General features: G+C 47.8%; 1 protein-coding gene across 2 annotated transcripts in view; it reads left to right on the top strand.

The window, feature by feature from the left end:
• The window catches only part of LOC105009376 (alpha-N-acetylgalactosaminide alpha-2,6-sialyltransferase 1), a 41640-nt gene that overhangs the window by 9714 nt on the left and 8305 nt on the right, over positions 1-23621 (top strand). For both annotated transcript variants that reach the window (XM_029120559.2, XM_010868796.4), the window contains exon 4: positions 12360-12516. In XM_029120559.2, coding sequence (XP_028976392.1) covers positions 12360-12516 — 157 coding nt within the window. The remainder of the gene's footprint in view (positions 1-12359; positions 12517-23621) is intronic.

Here is a 23621-nt window from a genome sequence, read left to right as displayed (position 1 = left end):
CCTTGCGTTGCCTTGGCATCCACCCATGCTGTACAGTATTGTAGTGTACTATACTCTGCTGGGCTCTATGTTACCTTGGTGTACTCTACCGGGTTCTACGTTACTATAATATACTGTACTCTACTGGGTTGTATGTTACAGTTGTGTACTGTACTCTACTGGGCTCTGTTACAGTAGTGTACTCTAATGGACTCTATGTTGCTGTAATGCACTGTACTCTGCTGGGCTCTATGTCACTGTAATATATTTTACTCTCCTGAGTTCTATTTTACTGTAGTGTACTGTACTCTGCTGGGCTGTATATTACTGTTCTGTACTCTGTGGGGCTCTGTCACTGTAATATACTGTACTCAACTAGGCTCTGTTACAGTAGTGTACTCTACGGGGCTCTATGTTACTGTTGTGTACTGCACTCTACTGAGGTAAATGTTACTGTAGTAAACTGTGCTCTACTGGGCTTTATTTAAGTTACTGTGGCAGAACCGGAAGTAATGGCTTCAGAGTTGTGGTGTTTTAGAAAGAGGAAAAACGTGACACCTTGTACATTTCCTTGCTTCTTCTGGCCAATTATGTGTAAGACAAATCTCACTGCCAAAGAAGTCTCTCAGACATGATATACAACACCTAACCCTAACCCCACAGGGTGAAGAATTCCTTTAGGTCAAGGACTTAGCCCAGCTAACGGGTTTACATTTGTACGGGCCGATCTGCATAGCATTTTACCAGGCCAGGACATTTTTTCTTTCAGTGGCCTCACCTTTGACAACAATTACAGATTTTAATTGTGACAACTGCGACCTCTGCTGGTTCACCTCCCCCTGCAGTGGGCGGGCCCCAGCGGTCGACGTCACCGGCCTTCTGACACCACCGTCTCATCATTCATTTCACCTGTGTCCCGTTTAGTGCACCTGTTCCTCATCATCGCTGTTTCCCCCCGGTATATATGTTCCCTCTGCTCCCCCTGTCTTTGTGTGTGATTGTCTCCGACTGTGACAAAGAGCTGTGCGACGCTTCGTACTATATATATTGTATATTTCTCCTGGATACCATTAAATATCCTTCTACCACGCCTTCTCCTGCTCCTCCTTGTTCCCAAACCCCGAAGCCGTGACAGAATCACACACCTAAACTACAACAAGGATATGGAGCCTGAAGGAGCCACAGGCGAGGTCGGTGTTGCGGAGGCAGTCCAAGTACACTCAACAATGCTGGCCAGCCTAGGCGCTGCAATGGACAGCGTACTGAAAGCGGTGCAGCGCCTAGAGCTGAGCCAGCGGAACCCCGCAGCACCGGCCGTCTCTACGCCTTCCCAAGCCACGCCGCCCAGCACGGGAGCGATGGCCATTCCGCTACCCAGGGCCTACGACGGGGCGGCGGACCGCTGCCAGGGTTTCCTGCTGCAACTGGACATCGCGCTCCAGGCAATGTATCCTGCGCCGACCGAAGCCCAGAAGATCTCTTCACTCGTCTCCTGCCTGTCCGGGAAAGCCCTGGAGTGGGCCACCGCCGTTTGGAACTTCGAGCAGCCCACCCAGGGCAGCTACGCTGAGTTCACCCGCCGCTTCCGAGTCGTGTTTGACCATCCGCACGAAGGGAGAGAGGCGGGTGAACGACTGTTCCACCTACGGCAGGAGACGAGATCGGCGCAGGAGTTCGCTCTGGAGTTCCGGACCCTGGCAGCGGGATCGGGGTGGAACGAGCGGGCTCTGATCGACCACTACCGGTGTAGCCTACGCGAGGACGTCCGGAGGGAGCTGGCTTGTCGAGACGTGTCCCTCTCCTTTGACCAACTGGCGGACATCTCCATCCGTCTCGACAACCTGCTAGCTGCCCGAGGACGTCCCGGTAGAGGCCCGCCCGTTCCACCCTGCCAACCCGTCACCGCCGTCCCCGTGGAATTGGGGGCGGCTGCACTGCCGGGCAGACGTCGGGGAGGGCAGGTGCGGAGTGCCTCCAGGGGGCAACGAGGCCGTAATACTGCACCACACCGCACCTCCTTCCCTGAGTCAAGAGGCGACAGGCAGGGCACTTCCGCATCACCCCAGGTAGCACATGCACATTCGCCACTAACCTCTTCCCTCTCTATGTGCACTGTCCCTGTTAGGTTCCCCGGATTTCCGCTGCTTGCCCGGTGTAAGGCGCTGGTAGACTCAGGCGCAGCCGGGAATTTCATGGATAGGTCTTTTGCCCTACGGTCGCACATACCCCTCCAGGACCTTGACACCCCCCTGCCCGTGAGAGCTTTAGACAGCCGGCCACTAGGGTCAGGTCTGGTCACGAGTTGCACTGTTCCCCTCCTCCTGATTACCGACAGCCGACACAGCGAAACCATTACATTCCACATCATCGACTCTCCCACGTTCCCGGTCGTTTTAGGTTTCCCCTGGTTGTCCCTACACGACCCCTTCATCTCCTGGTCTAGTCGACGTCTGTCGGGGTGGTCGCGGAAGTGCCAGGGTAGGTGTTTGGGTGTTTCCGTTGGCTCGACCTCGGTGGAAAGTCCAGACAGTGCGCCCGCCGTGCCCATTCCCCCCGAATACAGGGACTTGGCTACGGTTTTCTCCAAAGCCAAGGCTGCTGTGTTGCCACCACACCGGCTGGGGGATTGTGCGATAGACCTCGTTGACGGAGCCGCACTCCCGAAGGGTCACGTGTATCCGCTGTCCCGCACCGAAACGGAGACTATGAACGCCTACGTTACGGAAGCGTTGGAACAGGGCTACATCAGGCCCTCCAAGTCACAGGTCTCCTCGAGTTTCTTTTTTGTGAAAAAGAAGGACGGTGGTTTGCGCCCGTGCATCGATTACCGGGCGCTGAACAAGATCACCATTCCGTTCCGCTACCCTCTCCCTTTGATCTCTGCGGAGGTGGAGAGGATGCACGGGGCCCGCTTTTTCACGAAATTAGACCTCAGGAGTGCCTATAACCTGGTGCGTATCCGGGAAGGAGACGAGTGGAAAACCGCTTTTAGTACCACGTCTGGCCATTACGAGTATTTAGTGATGCCGTACGGGTTGATGAATGCTCCTTCAGTCTTCCAGTCCTTCGTCAACGACGTATTCCGGGACTTGTTGTGCGAAGGAGTGGTAGTGTATATTGATGACATCTTGATATTCACTGCCACCCGCGCCAAACATGTCTCGTTAGTACGCAGAGTGCTGGCTCGACTGCTGGAGCATGACCTGTACGTGAAAGCCGAGAAGTGTCTGTTTTTCCAGTCGTCTGTGTCCTTCCTGGGTTATCGCTTTTCCAGCACAGGTGTGGCTATGGAGGAGCCTCACATTGACGCCGTGCGTAATTGGCCGACCCCAACCACGGTTAAGGACGTGCAACGTTTCTTAGGCTTCTCTAATTACTATAGGAGGTTTATCCGGGGTTTTAGCCAGGTAGCGGCTCCGATCACCTCCCTTCTGAAGGGGGGGGCGACCCGGTTGCGGTGGACCGTGGACGCGGAGCGGGCGTTTGTGGAACTGAAACACCGTTTCACCACCGCTCCGGTCCTGGCCCATCCCGACCCGTCGCTCCAGTTCATCGTGGAGGTGGACGCGTCCGATTGTGGGCTCGGTGCCATCCTCTCCCAACGGACGGGGTGTCGTAACACGCTCCGTCCCTGTGCCTTCTTCTCCCAGAAGCTCAGTGCGGCGGAGCGGAACTACGACATTGGTGATCGTGAGCTGCTGGCCGTGGTTCGAGCTCTGTCGGCGTGGAGGCACTGGTTAGAGGGGGCTAAACACCCTTTCCTCGTCTGGACTGACCACCGGAACCTGGAGTACATGCGGGCAGCGAGGAGGCTGACCCCTCGCCAGGCAAGGTGGGCTATGTTCTTCACCCGGTTTGTGTTTACTCTCACCTACAGGCCGGGGAGTAAGAACGTCGGGGCTGACGCGCTGTCCCGCCAGCATGACACGGAGGAGAGGCCAGTGGATGATGCTCCCGTGCTCCCGGAGTCATGCATCGTGGCACCGGTGGTATGGGAACTGGACGCGGACATCGCCGGAGCGCAGCGCGACGAGCCCTCTCCGCCCACATGCCCTGAGGGCCGTACGTATGTGCCGGCGTCTGTCCGCGACCGCCTCATCTACTGGGCGCATACATCTCCCTCCTCCGGTCATCCTGGCATCGGGCCAACAGTGCGTGCCCTGGCCGGTAAGTACTGGTGGCCCACTTTAGCCAAGGACGTGAGGGTATACGTCTCTTCCTGCTCGGTGTGTGCCCAGAGTAAGGCACCCCGGCACCTACCTGTGGGCAAGTTGCACCCCTTGCCCATTCCACAACGACCATGGTCCCACATTTCTGTTGATTTCTTGACAGATCTCCCCCCTTCCCAGGGCCATACCACCATCCTGGTCGTTGTGGATCGGTTCTCGAAGTCCTGCCGCCTCTTGCCTCTGCCCGGCCTTCCTACTGCCCTGCAGACCGCGGAGGCCCTGTTCACACACGTCTTCCGGCACTATGGGGTGCCCGAGGACATTGTGTCTGACCGGGGTCCCCAATTCACGTCGAGGGTGTGGAAGGCATTTATGCAGCACCTGGGGATCTCGGTCAGCCTGACCTCGGGCTACCATCCCCAGTCCAACGGGCAGGTGGAACGGGTCAATCAAGAAGTGGGTAGGTTCCTCCGGTCCTACTGCCAGGACCGGCCGGGGGAGTGGGCAGAGTTTCTGCCGTGGGCAGAATACGCACTGAATTCTCTGCACCACTCCTCCACGGGCGTGACGCCTTTCCAGTGCGTCCTGGGCTACCAGCCGGTCCTGGCGCCGTGGACGCCGAGCCAGACCGGTACCCCTGCGGTGGACGACTGGTTCCGGCGGGCAGCGGGCACATGGGAGGCAGTACAATCCCGCCTCCGGCTCGCTGTCCGCCGTCAAAAGGCCAATGCAGACCGCCACCGCGGGGAGGCCCCGGTGTATCGGCCGGGCGACCGGGTCTGGCTCTCGTCCAGGGACCTGCCCCTCCGCCTGCCCTGCCGGAAGCTGGCCCCGCGGTTTGTGGGGCCTTTTAAAGTCCTGAGGAGAGTCAACGAGGTAACATATCGGTTACGCCTTCCCCCCGACTACCGTATTAACCCCTCGTTTCATGTGTCTCTCCTCAGGCCGGTGGTGGATGGTCCCCTCCAGGGGTGTGAGGTGCGGGAGGTGCCCCCTCCCCCTCTGGACATCGAGGGGGCCCCGGCGTACTCTGTCCGCTCCATCATTGACTCGAGGCGCCGGGCGGGGGGCCTCCAGTACCTCGTGGAGTGGGAGGGGTACGGCCCGGAGGAGCGGAGCTGGGTTCCGGTGAAGGACGTCCTGGCTCCCGTCCTTGTCCGCGACTTCCATCGGCGTCGGCCGGACCGCCCTGCTCCGCGCCCCCCGGGTCGGCCCCGAGGCCGGCGTCGTCGCGCGGCTGGGGCCGCGCGTCAGGGGGGGGGTACTGTGACAACTGCGACCTCTGCTGGTTCACCTCCCCCTGCAGTGGGCGGGCCCCAGCGGTCGACGTCACCGGCCTTCTGACACCACCGTCTCATCATTCATTTCACCTGTGTCCCGTTTAGTGCACCTGTTCCTCATCATCGCTGTTTCCCCCCGGTATATATGTTCCCTCTGCTCCCCCTGTCTTTGTGTGTGATTGTCTCCGACTGTGACAAAGAGCTGTGCGACGCTTCGTACTATATATATTGTATATTTCTCCTGGATACCATTAAATATCCTTCTACCACGCCTTCTCCTGCTCCTCCTTGTTCCCAAACCCCGAAGCCGTGACATTAATTCTCACTGTCCCTATCAACCACATTCAGATCTAATTGGAAATGTGTCATTTTTCTTTTGTGGGCAAGGATGTACTCATCTCTCAAAACCACAGCTTCAAACACAGTCTGCACATTATCTTTATTTATATATGTAGCAAGACCAGGGACAGACTCTTTAAATAGTTTAAGTGAAGTTGCACAAATCTTCATAACTAGCGACTGCTAGTTACCAACAATTGAATTGAGTTAACAAAAAAAAAAATCAATTGAATTTAGATTTTTTTACCAATTTGCAATGTTCTAAAACACTGTCGATAAGCTTCAGGAACAAGATTTTAAGAAAGTAGAACTGCAAGAAGAGTGTTCCAATGAGGAGCCCAAGTTGTGATCCACAAGAGACAACTTACCCAAAAGTTAATCTTCCCTGAACAAATAAGCTGATGATGTAACCGCAGTGAAGCCAGTTTTATATTCTGCTCCAACCTTTCAAACACAGTTCTCTTTGTTGTTTCAATCTATTATGACTTATTTATAATAGGAAGAACTCCTTTTGTTGCTCAAATGTTAAATAAATAATAGGCACAATAATGTAAATGACACAGGTTGACTAGCATGTGAAGGTTCACTCAACTTTGCATTCAATATATCAGCAGACAACAAATTAGCTGACAAAGTAGACCTTAGTGTGTCCTTGAGATGTTTATTACTAAACATAATTTTGCGTTCTTAAGAAGCAATTCTTCAGAAGAAACACAAGCAAAATTGTTAATGAACACCATAATACTCCTACTAAATAAACAAATTAGTATCCCAAACTCTGAACTCTCTTAAAGAGCACATCCACTGGGGAACAAGTTGAATTCCCAGTGCAAAACACGACTGACTTGAGATTCCCCAAATCCTATAGTTAACTCAACCATAGTCTACAGTGGCTTTGTGACAGGTATTTATTCGCTAAAGCCCATTGGCATGAACCAGCTTGCTGGTAGCCAACACTAAACAACATATGTATCCTGAGACAAACACTCTGACCATTAGCACCACAGAAAAATAACAAATATTGCCCCATGTGCCCCAGTGTATGCCTCTAGCAGGGAAAAAAATATTATTCTGATCAAAAGTTTCTTTCTGGCCCACAACCTCTCGTGTCATACACTACAAAACAATTCACCTCCTCAATACCTTAACCTAACAGGGAACAGAACAAAGTTTTTCTAGACACTACAAGTGGTGTTGTTTACCTCAAAAAACATGACAATGTTGTATTCCTCAAAATAAAGTTATAATTTTCACAATATAATTGTCATTTCAAATAAACAGGTACTTTCTGTGTTTATCGGTCAGTTTTGTTCACAATTGTATCAATCCACGCATTAGTTCGGGAAGAGTAAGTGTATACATCACAATAAACAAAAGTTAGTATTCGCTAGCTAGAAAGCAAGTTACCTATTACGTCTTTGATATTCACCTTGGACAATCAAACTTTGTTTGCTTGAGAGAGAAAGGAAAATACATCTAAATTTTCTCACACTGAGAACAGGAAGAACATGTTATTGGGGATAGAGCCTTGTTCTAACCATAATACACAGATAATGAATTGACAGAATAGAAACTTGGTGAACAGCTAAAGGGGGGCGCTGGTGAACATGTTAATCCCCAACCCTTGCCCAGAATATCCAGAGGCAATGTGTACTTTATGTATTATAACATACAATGAGGGAATACTTTTTTTTTTATCCCCTGCTGATTTTGTACATTTGCCCACTGACAAAGAAATGATCAGTCTATAATTATGATGGTAGGTTTATTTGAACAGTGAGAGACAGAATAACAACAATAAAATCCAGAAAAACCCATGTCAAAAATGTAATAAATAGATTTGCATGTTATCAATCAATCACATTTATTTTTAAAGCACTTTTTACATCAGCATATGTTACAAAGTGCTTTTACAAAACACCTGGCCTTAAACCCCAAGGAACAAACAACAGTAGTGTTACATATTTGTGGCTAGGAAAAACTCCCTAAGAATGCCAGAATTTATGAAGAGACCTAGAGAGGTGTGCCCAGTTCTCTTCTGGCTGTGCCAGGTGAACATATTAAGATTACAATTGGAATAATTAATAAATGCGTGTGGGCTGAGTCTATTTAAACCTAGTCCAGGTCGGAAGCATGATCTGATGGACAAGGACAGGGACAACACGGGAGGGGGAGGTGTCAGCACAGTGGCAGCTGAAATCGTCAGGCATCATCTCGATCTGCAACACAACCAGGAGGACTCTGGACAGGGACAGCAACGGGTCACCCAAGCCAGGTACTCCGCAGATGTGGGCCAGGACCTCATGCCCCCCTACTTTCAAAACGGGAGGAGACTGAGAAAATTCAGAAAATGCATTCCTCATATCAACAAGGATTTATAGTAAAGAAGGAGAACTTAGTGGAGAAGGAGAACTGACCCTATTCCCCCAGCACAATAATATAGCAGCGTAAGATCTTGGGAATGAGACAGGGGGGTTTGGCAACACTGTGGCCCTATCTGGGGGAGGCCCCGGACAGGGCCCAGCAGGCAGGAAATCAATCCACCATCAACCAAAGGGACACCCACCAACCGCAACCACCCTGAATGAGGGCAGAGTATTGCCAGCAGAGTGCAGCCCAATTGCACAAGTGTTCAACTGAGAGACAACAACAAGCCAGTGACTCTTCCCCCGAAAGGCATTGGAGGGAGGCCATCCCAGTGGCAATGAGAGCCCACCTGGCAAGACAGCAAGGGTGGAGAGTAATCATAGATTGTGCTGTAGAGATGAGTCTTTAGTAGACTCTTGAAAGTTTGCACTGAGTTTGCATTTCTAACCTTAATTGGCAAATCATTCCACAGTAGTGGAGTTCGGTGAGAAAAGGCCCTGGCTCCGGCTGTTTGTTAAGAGATTATAGATACAATTAAAAGGCCTGCATCTTGTGATCTAAGATTATGTGTAGGTATGTATGGCTGAATCATTTCAGCGAGGTAAGTAGGAGCAAGTCTATGTATTATATAAAATAGTCAACTGTGAATACTTAACATATCCCATAAATCCTTATTTTGTAGTATTGCAACCCACCTAGCTCATGGACTATTCATTTCAGATGTCCTCAAATACACTGTACTGTCAGATTAAAATCCTAGCCCAATTGTCAGACAGCAATAATTAAGTTTCAGGAAGTTCCCAGATTTCCAAAAATTAAATAACTGCTTTTGCTTAGATTTCTGGATATCCTGGAAACTTTTGAAACATTTTGCAGAGCTACCAACAAGTGCAGATTGGGAACAATTAGTTTGTTTTGAACAAATCTTGTTAGACAAGTATGAGCCGCTGACTTTGCCTGAGTAAAAAGACTTGTGAACGACTGACTTGGTCAATTTTATCGTTCAATTGAACTGTTATTTTGTTTATTTGAACGACTGGCAGCGGCGTTCTACCCAACCACGGAATACGCTGTTAGTTATACGTTCGCAAAGAAAAATAGACCAAGACAATAGCATAATAAAGAGATGTTTGTAACAGATCACTGGACACACGGTAGGTCTAAAATAATTAATGTAGTTGATTTTTGATTGTAGGCATTATTGACTCAAATGGACAAAATTGCTTGAATGAATCAAACTTCTTACTGAACGACTCGACAAGATCCGAGTCAGTAGAAAGAGTTGAACTTCCCATCACTACCAACAAGGCATTGGCTTGCAAAGGAAAACACAATTCCCATTGGAATCCAGCTGAGGTTTTGACAGGAAGTTTTTTTTTAGCAATTTCAGTGCTGAGTGCAAACAATTAGTTTTATTATATGATTGGATTACTGTAGACAAATGTATGTGTTTGTGTAGCTAAGATCAATTAATCAGTCAATGTACATGCAAATAGGATAATGAAACAATTCCAAAATATCAACCTGAAGCAGAGCATGCTGCGAATATTCTGATTTTAAAATTAGAAAATGTTTGAAAAAGTCAGTATAACATAAATGTTTTAAGTCTCAAACTTTGAGTTACCCTTATTAGAAACATTTGAGTATGAAATACATTCTACTACTGAAATTATTATAACTGTAAAATATAGGCTTTACAGTGTGACCAAGACACAATCACTGCATTCCTGTATGTATTGTTTAATCCTGTGTAACTTCATGCAAATGTAAATGCTTAGAACTACATAATATCACATTTCAATTGATGAGAACATGTTTGGACAATTTATAACAACTCAACATTATTTTGAAGCTAATAGCTTGAACACTGTAGAAGGACATAGGTACATTTCCAAACTTTCCCAAAGTCTATAGATAACTTTTCCCCCATTAAATTGCATTGTGTGTACATGCACTGATAGCTCAAACTGTCAAATTAATGTTAACAAGTGTGTATTTTTCTCCTTTTTTTAAACCATTAACTATGTTTCAAAATTGCAAATATATAACATAAATGCCATGTTTCTTAACACAGTATGTTGGAAGATGTGTTTTGAAAGTAAGGGGAAAAATATGATATAAATATAATTATTTTCACCCTCAGATTTACACCCCTTCTATAGAACGACCTATATCCAGTAGTTTTTTTATATTATGAAAACATGCATCATTATAAGTGTTGATTGATCTTTGCTATCAATTATAGCTATCAATCAAGCTATCAATAATTATCATATTACTCCGTGCAACTGTTAAGGCTACATACAGTATTTCTATTGTTAATGTAAAAGTTGCTCAAAGTCATTACACTTGGTCATGTTAAAAATGGAACTATCCCATGGTTATGTTTTCTGAAGTTAGTTTTCCTCTAACATTTTACTTTTATATTTCTTTGATCCTGGAAAACTCCCCAGCCCCAATGACAATCATAACTTGTCAGACCCATACATACTACATACAGTACATACATTACTGGTCAATAGTTTTAGAACACTTTTTCCAGTTTTTATTGAAATTCACACAGTTAAAATGTCTTAGGGCTAGTTTCACAGGCACAGATTAAGCCTAGTCTAAGACTGAAACAACAAGCTCAATGGAGTTTTCTGTTTAACAGGATTTTATTTGTCCTGGACTAGGCTTAATCAGTGTCTGCGAAACCGGCCCTTAACGAATGAACAATTGGAGAGAAAAAATAAATAATGGAATCATTTTGTTTAACAAAATGTAACCTACAGTAGCCCCCTTTTCAGAAATAACGGCTGATCGCAACCCTGTTTCCAAGAAAGTTGGGCTACTGTTTAAAATGTAAAGAAAAACACATGATGTGCAAATCATTTAAACCCTATATTCAACAGAAAATAGTACAAAGACAACATATTAGTTGTTGAAACTGATAAATGTTATTGTTTCTTGAAAAATATATGGCCACTTTGAATTTGATGCCAGCAACAATTAAGAATAATATTTCTCAATGTAAAATTGCACAGAGCTTGGGGATCTCATCATCTATGGTATATAATATCATTAAAAGATTCAGAGGATCTGGAGAAATCTCTGTACACAAGTGACAAGGCCGAAAACCAATGTTGGGTCCTCAGGTGGCACTGCATTAAAAACAGACACAATTCTGTAGTGGAAATCATTGCATGGGCTTAGGAACACTTCCAAAACCCATTGTCTGTGCACACAGTACATCGCTGCATGCACAATTGCAAATGAAAACTCTACCATGCAAAGAAACCATATATTAAAATGAGCCAGAAACACAGTTGCCTTCTCTGGGCCAAGCCCATTTAAGATGGACTGAGGTGAGGTGGAAAACTATCATGTGGTCTGACTAATAAAAAATATTTTTGGGAACCTTCCGTGCTACAGAGGAGAGGAACCATCTGGCTTCTTATCAACACACAGTTCAAAAGCCAGCATCTGTGATGCTATGGGGGTGTATTAGTGCACATGGCATGGGTGACTTGCACATCCATGAAGGCACCATTAATGCTGAACAATATATACAGGTTTTGGAGCAACATATGCTGCCATTGAGATTTTATCCTTTTCAGGAAAGGCCTTGCTTATTTCAGCAAGACAATGCGTATGACAACATCATAAAATGCGTATGACAACAGCATGAATCTGTAGTAAAAGAGACTGGGTGCTAAACTGGCCTGCCTTTAGTCCAGATCTGCCACCACTGAAAACTTTAATGCGCATTATGAAACAAGGAGACCCTGACCTGTTGAGCAGCTGAAATCCTTTACTAAGCAAGAATGGGAATACATTAAACTTTCAAAACTATAAACTTTCAAAACTTTAGCAATTGGCCTCCTCAGTTCTCAAAGGCTTACACAATGTTATTAAAAGAATAGGTGAAGCAACACAGTGCCCCTGTCCCAACTCTTTTGAAACGTGTTGTTGGCATGAAATTCAGAAGGGACATATATTTTTCTAAAAACCATAACGTTTCACAGTTTCAACATTTGGTGTGTTGTCTTTCTACTATTGCCTAATCAATATAGGGATTAAATGGTTTGCTCATCACTGCATTCTGTTTTTATATACACTTTAAGCAGCATTCCAACATTTTGGAAATGGGGTTGTATAATGCATGGCTGTATTGACAAATGGGGTTGTACATGGACTTTCAATAAACAGATAATCCTTTGTGTGTGTGTGTGTGTGGTTACAGAGATAAAAGAAGTAGTGGACCTAATACCTGAGCCAAAAGAGCCCCTCCTGTCTCTTGGAAAACGAGGATGTATAAGATGTGCAGTGGTGGCCACTGGAGGAATACTCAATGGCTCTAGGATGGGGAAGGAGATAGATTCTCATGACTATGTGTTCCGGTCAGTATGGACATTGTGTGTTTTTGTCTGAGTTTGGCTAAGGGGGTACCCACCCTTTTAGGACTGTGGTAAAACCAGTATTATATTCTCCATGGCAAAATAGACCGCAAAACTCACATAACCCTTTTGTCTTTCAAAAACCTGCTGTAGATTACATAATTTTTCTTTCCAACATTAGTGTGTTTTCCCTTAAGAAGTTAAATCTGAATTAACTGAATAACCTCATTAGTTACATTTGGATATTAATAATAACCTCTTGCTTGCTGTCACGGCTTCGGGGGTTGAGAGGAGCAAGGAGGAACCGGAGAAGGCGTGATGGAATGAAGGTTTAATGTTTCTCAGCGAGAGAAATCAGTACAGGTATAACAAAGCGTTGAACAGCTCTTCCATTTAGTAGAGACAATTACACACAAAGACAGGGGGAGCAGAGGGAACATATATACCGGGGGAAACAGCGATGATGAGGAACAGGTGCACAAACGAGACACAGGTGAAATGTATGATGAAGACGGTGGCGTCAGAAAGCAGGTGACGTCGACCGCTGGGGCCCGCCCGCTGCAGGGGGAGGTGAACCAGCAGAGGTCGCAGTTGTCACAGTACCCCCCCCCTGACGCGCGGCCCCAGCCGCGCGACGACCCCGGCCTCGGGGCCGACCCGGGGGGCGCGGAGCAGGGCGGTCCGGCCGACGCTGATGGAAGTCGCGGACAAGGACGGGAGCCAGGACGTCCTTCACCGGAACCCAGCTCCGCTCCTCCGGGCCGTACCCCTCCCACTCCACGAGGTACTGGAGGCCCCCCGCCCGGCGCCTCGAGTCGATGATGGAGCGGACAGAGTACGCCGGGGCCCCCTCGATGTCCAGAGGGGGAGGGGGCACCTCCCGCACCTCACACCCCTGGAGGGGACCATCCACCACCGGCCTGAGGAGAGACACATGAAACGAGGGGTTAATACGGTAGTCGGGGGGAAGGCGTAACCGATATGTTACCTCGTTGACTCTCCTCAGGACTTTAAAAGGCCCCACAAACCGCGGGGCCAGCTTCCGGCAGGGCAGGCGGAGGGGCAGGTCCCTGGACGAGAGCCAGACCCGGTCGCCCGGCCGATACACCGGGGCCTCCCCGCGGTGGCGGTCTGCATAGGTCTTTTGACGGCGGACAGCGAGCCGGAGGCGGGATTGTACTGCCTCCCATGTGCCCGCTGCCCGCCGGAACCAGTCGTCCACCGCAGGGGTACCGGTCTGGCTCGGCGTCCACGGCGCCAGGACCGGCTGGTAGCCCAGGACGCACTGGAACGGCGTCACGCCCGTGGAGGAGTGGTGCAGAGAATTCAGTGCGTATTCTGCCCACGGCAGAAACTCTGCCCACTCCCCCGGCCGGTCCTGGCAGTAGGACCGGAGGAACCTACCCACTTCTTGATTGACCCGTTCCACCTGCCCGTTGGACTGGGGATGGTAGCCCGAGGTCAGGCTGACCGAGATCCCCAGGTGCTGCATAAATGCCTTCCACACCCTAGACGTGAATTGGGGACCCCGGTCAGACACGATGTCCTCGGGCACCCCATAGTGCCGGAAGACGTGTGTGAACAGGGCCTCCGCGGTCTGTAGGGCAGTAGGAAGGCCGGGCAGAGGCAAGAGGCGGCAGGACTTCGAGAACCGATCCACAACGACCAGGATGGTGGTATGGCCCTGGGAAGGGGGGAGATCCGTCAAGAAATCAACAGAAATGTGGGACCATGGCCGTTGTGGAATGGGCAAGGGGTGCAACTTGCCCACAGGTAGGTGCCGGGGTGCCTTACTCTGGGCACACACCGAGCAGGAAGAGACGTATACCCTCACGTCCTTGGCTAAAGTGGGCCACCAGTACTTACCGGCCAGGGCGCGCACTGTTGGCCCGATGCCAGGATGACCGGAGGAGGGAGATGTATGCGCCCAGTAGATGAGGCGGTCGCGGACAGACGCCGGCACATACGTACGGCCCTCAGGGCATGTGGGCGGAGAGGGCTCGTCGCGCTGCGCTCCGGCGATGTCCGCGTCCAGTTCCCATACCACCGGTGCCACGATGCATGACTCCGGGAGCACGGGAGCATCATCCACTGGCCTCTCCCCCGTGTCATGCTGGCGGGACAGCGCGTCAGCCCCGACGTTCTTACTCCCCGGCCTGTAGGTGAGAGTAAACACAAACCGGGTGAAGAACATAGCCCACCTTGCCTGGCGAGGGGTCAGCCTCCTCGCTGCCCGCATGTACTCCAGGTTCCGGTGGTCAGTCCAGACGAGGAAAGGGTGTTTAGCCCCCTCTAACCAGTGCCTCCACGCCGACAGAGCTCGAACCACGGCCAGCAGCTCACGATCACCAATGTCGTAGTTCCGCTCCGCCGCACTGAGCTTCTGGGAGAAGAAGGCACAGGGACGGAGCGTGTTACGACACCCCGTCCGTTGGGAGAGGATGGCACCGAGCCCACAATCGGACGCGTCCACCTCCACGATGAACTGGAGCGACGGGTCGGGATGGGCCAGGACCGGAGCGGTGGTGAAACGGTGTTTCAGTTCCACAAACGCCCGCTCCGCGTCCACGGTCCACCGCAACCGGGTCGCCCCCCCCTTCAGAAGGGAGGTGATCGGAGCCGCGACCTGGCTAAAGCCCCGGATAAACCTCCTATAGTAATTAGAGAAGCCTAAGAAACGTTGCACGTCCTTAACCGTGGTTGGGGTCGGCCAATTACGCACGGCGTCAATGTGAGGCTCCTCCATAGCCACACCTGTGCTGGAAAAGCGATATCCCAGGAAGGACACAGACGACTGGAAAAACAGACACTTCTCGGCTTTCACGTACAGGTCATGCTCCAGCAGTCGAGCCAGCACTCTGCGCACTAACGAGACATGTTTGGCGCGGGTGGCAGTGAATATCAAGATGTCATCAATATACACTACCACTCCTTCGCACAACAAGTCCCGGAATACGTCGTTGACGAATGACTGGAAGACTGAAGGAGCATTCATCAACCCGTACGGCATCACTAAATACTCGTAATGGCCAGACGTGGTACTAAAAGCGGTTTTCCACTCGTCTCCTTCCCGGATACGCACCAGGTTATAGGCACTCCTGAGGTCTAATTTAGTGAAAAAGCGGGCCCCGTGCATCCTCTCCACCTCCGCAGAGATCAAAGGGAGAGGGTAGCGGAACGGAATGGTGATCTTGTTCAGCGCCCGGTAATCGATGCACGGGCGCAAACCACCGTCCTTCTTTTTCACAAAAAAGAAACTCGAGGAGACCTGTGACTTGGAGGGCCTGATGTAGCCCTGTTCCAACGCTTCCGTAACGTAGGCGTTCATAGTCTCCGTTTCGGTGCGGGACAGTGGATACACGTGACCCTTCGGGAGTGCGGCTCCATCAACGAGGTCTATCGCACAATCCCCCAGCCGGTGTGGTGGCAACACAGCAGCCTTGGCTTTGGAGAAAACCGTAGCCAAGTCCCTGTATTCGGGGGGAATGGGCACGGCGGGCGCACTGTCTGGACTTTCCACCGAGGTCGAGCCAACGGAAACACCCAAACACCTACCCTGGCACTTCCGCGACCACCCCGACAGACGTCGACTAGACCAGGAGATGAAGGGGTCGTGTAGGGACAACCAGGGGAAACCTAAAACGACTGGGAACGTGGGTGAGTCGATGATGTGAAATGAAATGGTTTCGCTGTGTCGGCTGTCGGTAATCAGGAGGAGGGGAACAGTGCAACTCGTGACCAGACCTGACCCTAGTGGCCGGCTGTCTAAAGCTCTCACGGGCAGGGGGGTGGCGAGGACCTGGAGGGGTATGCGTGACCGCAGGGCAAAAGACCTATCCATGAAATTCCCAGCTGCGCCTGAGTCTACCAGCGCCTTACACCGGGAAATCAGCGGAAAGCCGGGGAACCTAACAGGAACAGTGCACATAGAGAGGGAAGAGGTTAGTGGCGAATGTGCATGTGCTACCTGGGGTGACGCGGAAGTGCCATGCCTGTCGCCTCTCGACTCAGGGAGGGAGGTGCGGTGTGGTGCAGTAGTACGGCCTCGTCGCCCCTTGGAGGCACTCCGCACCTGCCCTCCCCGACGTCTGCCCGGCAGTGCAGCCGTCCCCAATTCCATGGGGACGGCGGTGTCAGGTTGGCAGGGTGGAACGGACGGGCCTCTTCCGGGACGTCCTCGGGCAGCCAGCAGGTTGTCGAGACGGATGGACATGTCAACCAGCTGATCGAAGGAGAGGGACACGTCTCGACAAGCCAGCTCCCTCCGGACGTCCTCGCGAAGGCTGCAACGGTAATGGTCGATTTGAGCCCGTTCGTTCCACCCTGATCCCGCTGCCAGGGTCCGGAACTCCAGTGCGAACTCCTGCGCCGACCTCGTCCCCTGCCGTAGGTGGAACAGCCGTTCACCCGCCTCTCTTCCTTCGTGTGGATGGTCGAACACGGCTCGGAAGCGGCGGGTGAACTCGGCGTAGCTGCCCTGGGTGGGCTGCTCGGTGTTCCAGACGGCGGTGGCCCACTCCAGGGCTTTTCCGGACAGGCAGGAGACGAGCGAGGTGATCTTCTGTGCCTCGGTCGGCGCAGGGTGCATCGCCTGGAGCGCGATGTCCAGCTGTAGAAGGAATCCCTGGCAGCGGTCCGCCGCCCCGTCGAAATCCCTGGGTAAGGGGAGATGCAGTGCCCCCATGCTCGGCGGCACGGCAGGGGCAGGCGGAGAAACGGCCGGTGCTGCGGGGGTCTGCTGGCTCAGCTCTAGGCGCTGCACCGCTTTTAAGACATTGTCCATTGCAGCGCCTAGGCTGGCCAGCATCGTTGAATGTACCTGGACCGCCTCCGCAACACCGACCTCGCCTGTGGCTCCCGTGGGCTCCATATCCTTGCTGTTGTATATTTGGTGTGTAATTCTGTCACGGCTTCGGGGGTTGAGAGGAGCAAGGAGGAACCGGAGAAGGCGTGATGGAATGAAGGTTTAATGTTTCTCAGCGAGAGAAATCAGTACAGGTATAACAAAGCGTTGAACAGCTCTTCCATTTAGTAGAGACAATTACACACAAAGACAGGGGGAGCAGAGGGAACATATATACCGGGGGAAACAGCGATGATGAGGAACAGGTGCACAAACGAGACACAGGTGAAATGTATGATGAAGACGGTGGCGTCAGAAAGCAGGTGACGTCGACCGCTGGGGCCCGCCCGCTGCAGGGGGAGGTGAACCAGCAGAGGTCGCAGTTGTCACACTTGCAAACATCCTCAAACGTGTTTGTTCCTCAGTGTTTTACTAAGGCGTGGTTAGGTGAATGGAGTTCATCAGAAACACCCATCTACACAGTAGAGGTTGAGACGTGAGTGAAAATGTTTTGCTGTCCTGCCTTCTACTGTCAGTGTGTTACCGTGTGCCGTTCCCATACTACAGTAGATGACACTGACAACAGGCACTGATTCACATAAAGACAACAGAAGAACAGCCACCGTATACGCCCCTATTTAACATCATAACATAGAATATAGACCATCTGCCCCTATTTAACATCATAACATAGAATATAGACCATCTGCCCCTATTTAACATTATAACATAGAATATAGACCATCTGCCCCTATTTAACATCATAACATACAATATAGACCATCTGCCCCTATTTAACAGTATAACATAGAATATAGACCATCTGCCCCTATTTAACATCATAACATACAATATAGACCATCTGCCCCTATTTAACAGTATAACATAGAATATAGACCATCTGCCCCTATTTAACATCATAACATACAACATAGACCATCTGCCCCTATTTAACAGTATAACATAGAATATAGACCATCTGCCCCTATTTAACATCATAACATACAATATAGACCATCTGCCCCTATTTAACATTATTACATAGAATATAGACCATCTGCCCCTATTTAACATCATAACATACAATATAGACCATCTACCCCTATTTAACATCATAACATAGAATATAGACCATCTGCCCCTATTTAACATCATAACATACAATATAGACCATCTGCCCCTATTTAACATCATAACATACAATAAAGACCATCTGCCCCTATTTAACATAATTACGTAGAATAAAGACCATACGCCCCTATTTAACATCATTACATACCAGTGGGGATTTCTTTAAGACTGCAAGGGAAGCTTGGCTTTCCCTATTATGTCCAAAAGAATAATGGTCAAATATGTACTATTGTGTAAACATTTTATTGACTAAAAATGCGTTAAATAAACGTTCATCTCTAAAACTAGTTAGTTCAGAATCACCTGACTCGATTTTCTTCTCATACAATCCAGCAGCGTCACAGTGCATTTCCCTCTTGAAGCCAAGTATCCATTGACTTCAATGGGGCTGCTTAGAACATTTTTTTTCAGTGCTCCGAAAGTAGACTGTGAATGGATAAAGGCTGCGATTATGTCCCGCCCACGGACGCTCAGCGTCTCTGGGGGTGAATGAGGAGTGGGCTGGCTCGGACTCCGGGCTTCCGCGTGATGATTGGATGATCTGACGATCTGTCAAACTGCATCTCCTTTTGACTGACAGCGGTTTGTACTATAAGAAGTCACTGAAGCTATTTCTCGCTCAGTCCAATCGCGGAGTTCTCAAGTGTATTAGAAAGACAAACTGCTGCAATATATCTTGATATTTGTTTGGCGAAATTGCTAGCCGATTGGCATCATACATTTCACACAATTATAGGCTACACCACAATCCTTGTTTCAGTTTTACAAAGTTTAATATATATTTTTTAGATAGTTCATTCATTCATTCATTCAAATACAGTAGTAGGCTAGGCTAGCGTGGGAGGCGGGTAAAACTGCGCACGATGGCAGACAGTGCTAATATTGTCGACCTGATTTTAGCGAAGCCATTAATAAACAGAGTAAAATTATATTTGTAAAAGAATAAATATATATATTGTTCTGTTACAAAATTAAATGTTATTGTCTGGGGTCCAAAATACCCCAAAGACCCCGAGTGTCACTACAAATGAAGACCATCAGAGGGTTATAATGTAGGTCGAAAATGAGCTTCCCCTCTTTGAAAGACCAGCAGCCGCCACTGTAACATACAATAAAGACCATCTGCCCCTATTTAACATCATAACATACAATAAAGACCATCTGCCCCTATTTAACATCATAACATACAATAAAGACCATATGCCCCTATTTAACATCATAACATACAATAAAGACCATCTGCCCCTATTTAATATTATAACATACAGTAAAGACCATCTGTCCCTATTTAACCATCCATAGTCGACATCCACGATACCGCGGACAGTGCTCATTTGCATAAATATTTCGAAAAATAGATTTGCCATAATCGTCCGATTCCAATGGTATATTATTTGTAGCCACTTTCCTGAAGCGTTCCGTGTATAATTGGGGTTTTCCATGTATAATATGGGTTGTATAGTTGTATAGTTTGGGTTGCTATAAGAACTTTTCACCAGGCAACGACATTGCCTATTCATCTTAGAAAGGCTCATTTGTACATCAGAATAAATATTACAAGCGTGTACATCACTATATATGATGTTTTGAACCATAATACATCGTTTGTATTATATATAAGATATAAAAAATAATATTTAGTCAAAATAGTATGGGGATGTTCTTGAGTTTTTGGGAAGAAGTTGGTAATTTTTCTGAGTTTATAAAATATATAAGTCCAAACGTAACTAGCGATCTAGTGCTGCCATCTGCTGGCCGTTTTGTGTCATTACACCTAAAAACCGTTATATAGGTTTTTGATCTTTCATTTTATAGTGTTTCATTTCTAGGTTGAAGAACCAAATTTTTTGGGGGTGCCTATATTTTTTACCTTCTATTATATAATTTTTCATTATTTTCAACCCAATTACAGTGTAATTTGATATTAAAGGCATGAAAGTATGAGGAAATACCATTGACACAAAATCTCATGATGATTTAAAAAAAAACATCTTGATGATGAATGGCAGAAATGTTTTCCGAAAACAATTTTTTTGCCTTTCAAACAGATGAGTTTTATAAATAATCACCCAGAAGTCTGTTTTTATGTGTTTTTATTATAGCCAGAGGGGTTGCTATTACCAGGATACATCATAATAGGTTGTATCTGTTACAGAAATGAATCTAGGACCCAAAATGTCCCAGTAGTGAAATCCGGCCGAAAGCCCCATAGGCTACCAAGGGTTAATATTACAAGATACAATAAAGACCATCTGCCCCTATTTAACATTATAAGATACAATAAAGACCATCTACCCCTATTTAACATTATAAGATACAATAAAGACCATCTAGCCCTATTTAACATTATAAGATACAATAAAGACCATCTGCCCCTATTTAACATCCTAACATACAATAAAGACCATCTGCCCCTATTTAACATTATAACATACAGTAAAGACCATCTGCCCCTATTTAACATTACAACATGCAATAAGGATGATCTGCCCCTATTTAATATTATAACATGCAATAAGGATGATCTGCCCCTATTTAATATTATAACATACAATAAGGATGATCTGTCCCTATTTAACATTGTAACATACAATAAGGATGATCTGTCCCTATTTAATATTATAACATACAATAAGGATGATCTGTCCCTATTTAACATTGTAACCTACAATAAGGATGATCTTTACCTATTCAACATTATAACATACAATAAGGATGAACTGCCCCTATTCAACATTATAACATGCAATAAGGATGATCTGCTCTATTTAACATACCTGGGGAAGGTGGTGGTGAGGTGCAGACTGGTTGGGGCGGTGTGGGGACTCTGAGACCTCTTGGACTTGTGGGACCTCTATCCTCTGTTCTGAATCTACACCGATCAGCCATAACATTATGACCACCTGCCTAATATTGTGTAGGTTCCACTTTTGCTGCCAAAACAGCACTAGTCCTCTGAAGGTGTGCTGTGGTATCAGGCACTAAGACGTTAGCAGCAGATCCATTAAGTTGCGAGGTGGGGCCTCCATGGATCAGACTTGTTTGTCCAGCACTTCCCACAGATACTTAATTGGATTGAGATCTGGTACGTGTCAAAGTAAGATGAATGGCAGGTCTAATGTCCAAGGGTTCCCAGCAGAACATTGCCCAAAGCATCAAACTGCTTACGCCGGCTTGCCTTCTTCCCATAGTGCATGCTGGTGTTGTGTATTCTCCAGGTAAGCAACGCACACAGACCTGGCCATACACGTGATGTAAAAGAAAATGTGATTCATCAGACCAAGCCATCTTCTTCCATTGTTCCGTGGTCCAGTTCTGATGCTCACATGCCCATTGTAGGCACTTTCGGTAGTGGACAGGGGTCAGCATGGGCATCCTGACTGGTCTGTGGCTATGCAGCCCCATACGCAACGAACTGTGATGCACTGTATGTTCTGACACCTTTCTATCAGTACCAGCATTAACTTTTCAGCAATTTGAGCTGACGTAGCTCACCTGTTGGATCGGACCACACAGGCCAGCCTTCGCTCCCCACATGCATCAATGAGCCTTAACCCTGTTGCTGGTTCACCACTTTACCTTCCTTGGACCACTTCTGATAGGTACTGACCACTGCAGACGGGAACACCCCACAAGGGCTGCATTTTTGTAGATGCTCTGACCCAATCGTCTAATCATCATAATCTGGCCCTTGTCAAAGTCGCTTAGATCCTTATGCTTGGCCATTTTTCCTTTTTTTAACACATCAATTTGGAGGACAGAATTTTCACTTGCTGCCTAATATATCCCACCCACTGACAGGTGCCATGATAACGAGATTATCAGTGTTATTCACTCCACCTGTCAGTGGTCATAATGTTATGGCTGATGGGTGTATCAGTGTTATTCACTTCACCTGTCAGTGGTCATAATGTTATGGCTGATGGGTGTATCAGTGTTATTCTCTTTATCTGTCAGTGGTCATAATGTTATGACTGATGGGTGTATCAGTGTTATTCCCTTCACCTGTCAGTGGTGTTGAAACAGTCAGAGGTTTCAAATCAAAACATAGCATCAGCGTGTAAACTAGCTAGAAAGATGTCGGCATCGAGAAATTGTCTCTGGCCCCCTCCCAGCTAGGTGTAGTGACGAGCTCTACAGTAGACTTGCGCAACTCAATCGCTGGCTGAAAACTGAGTTCTGACAGTCGCAGGAGGTAGAGTTTGTAGATAACTGGCTCTCTTTTTGGGACTCTCCCAGAAATAGGGCCAGGCCTGATCTGCTGAGGAGCGACAGACTCCATCCTAGCTGGAGTGGAGTGCTCTTCTTTTATCTTGGAACATTGACAGGAGTCTCACTCCTATAGCTTTAACATGAGATAGGGTGCAGGTCATGCTGCAGGCTGTTAGCCAGCCTGCTAGCATAGTGGAGTCTGTCAATAGCATAGCCAGAGTAGTTAGTACAGCTTTACCTATTGCCACTGTGACTCGTTCCAGACTGAGAAAAGTTAAACAAGGTAGTGCTAACAAAAACAACCTTATTAAGATAAAGCCTTCCTCCACCTCGGTAACAAATAAAAATAAAAATTACTGTATCACCTCGCATCTCAAAATGGGACTCCTAAATGTTCGATCCCTTGCTCCAAAGGCAGTTGCAGTAAATGAATTAATCTCTGATCATAAACTAGATGCTATTGGTTTATGTGAAACGTGGCTAAAGCCTAATGAATTCACTGCCTTAAATGAGGCCTGTCCTCCTGGCTATACTAGTGATCATAACCCTCGTGCATCCTGAAAAGGAGGGGGTGTTGCTAATATTTATGACAGTAAATATAAATTTACTCTCAAACACATCACAGATTTTCATTCTTTTAAAGTTTTACTCATGAAAGTTAACCAGGCCGATAAATCGTTTTACATAGCTACTATTTATAGGCCCCCCGGACCAAACACAGTGTTCCTCAATAAGTTTCCAGAATTCTTGTCTAACCTTGTAGTCATGGCAGATAGTTTTCAAATATTTGGCAATTTCAATATTCATATGGAAAAGTCCAATGATCCTCTTCAAAAAGCCTTTAAAGCCATAATTGACTCAGTGGGTTTGATCCAACATGTCTCAGGTCCAACACATTGTCACAATCACACCTTAGATTTAG

Source organism: Esox lucius, chromosome 6, assembly GCF_011004845.1.
Source record: "Esox lucius isolate fEsoLuc1 chromosome 6, fEsoLuc1.pri, whole genome shotgun sequence".
Lineage (NCBI taxonomy): Eukaryota > Metazoa > Chordata > Actinopteri > Esociformes > Esocidae > Esox > Esox lucius.
This window is presented reverse-complemented; position numbering and strand designations above follow the sequence as displayed.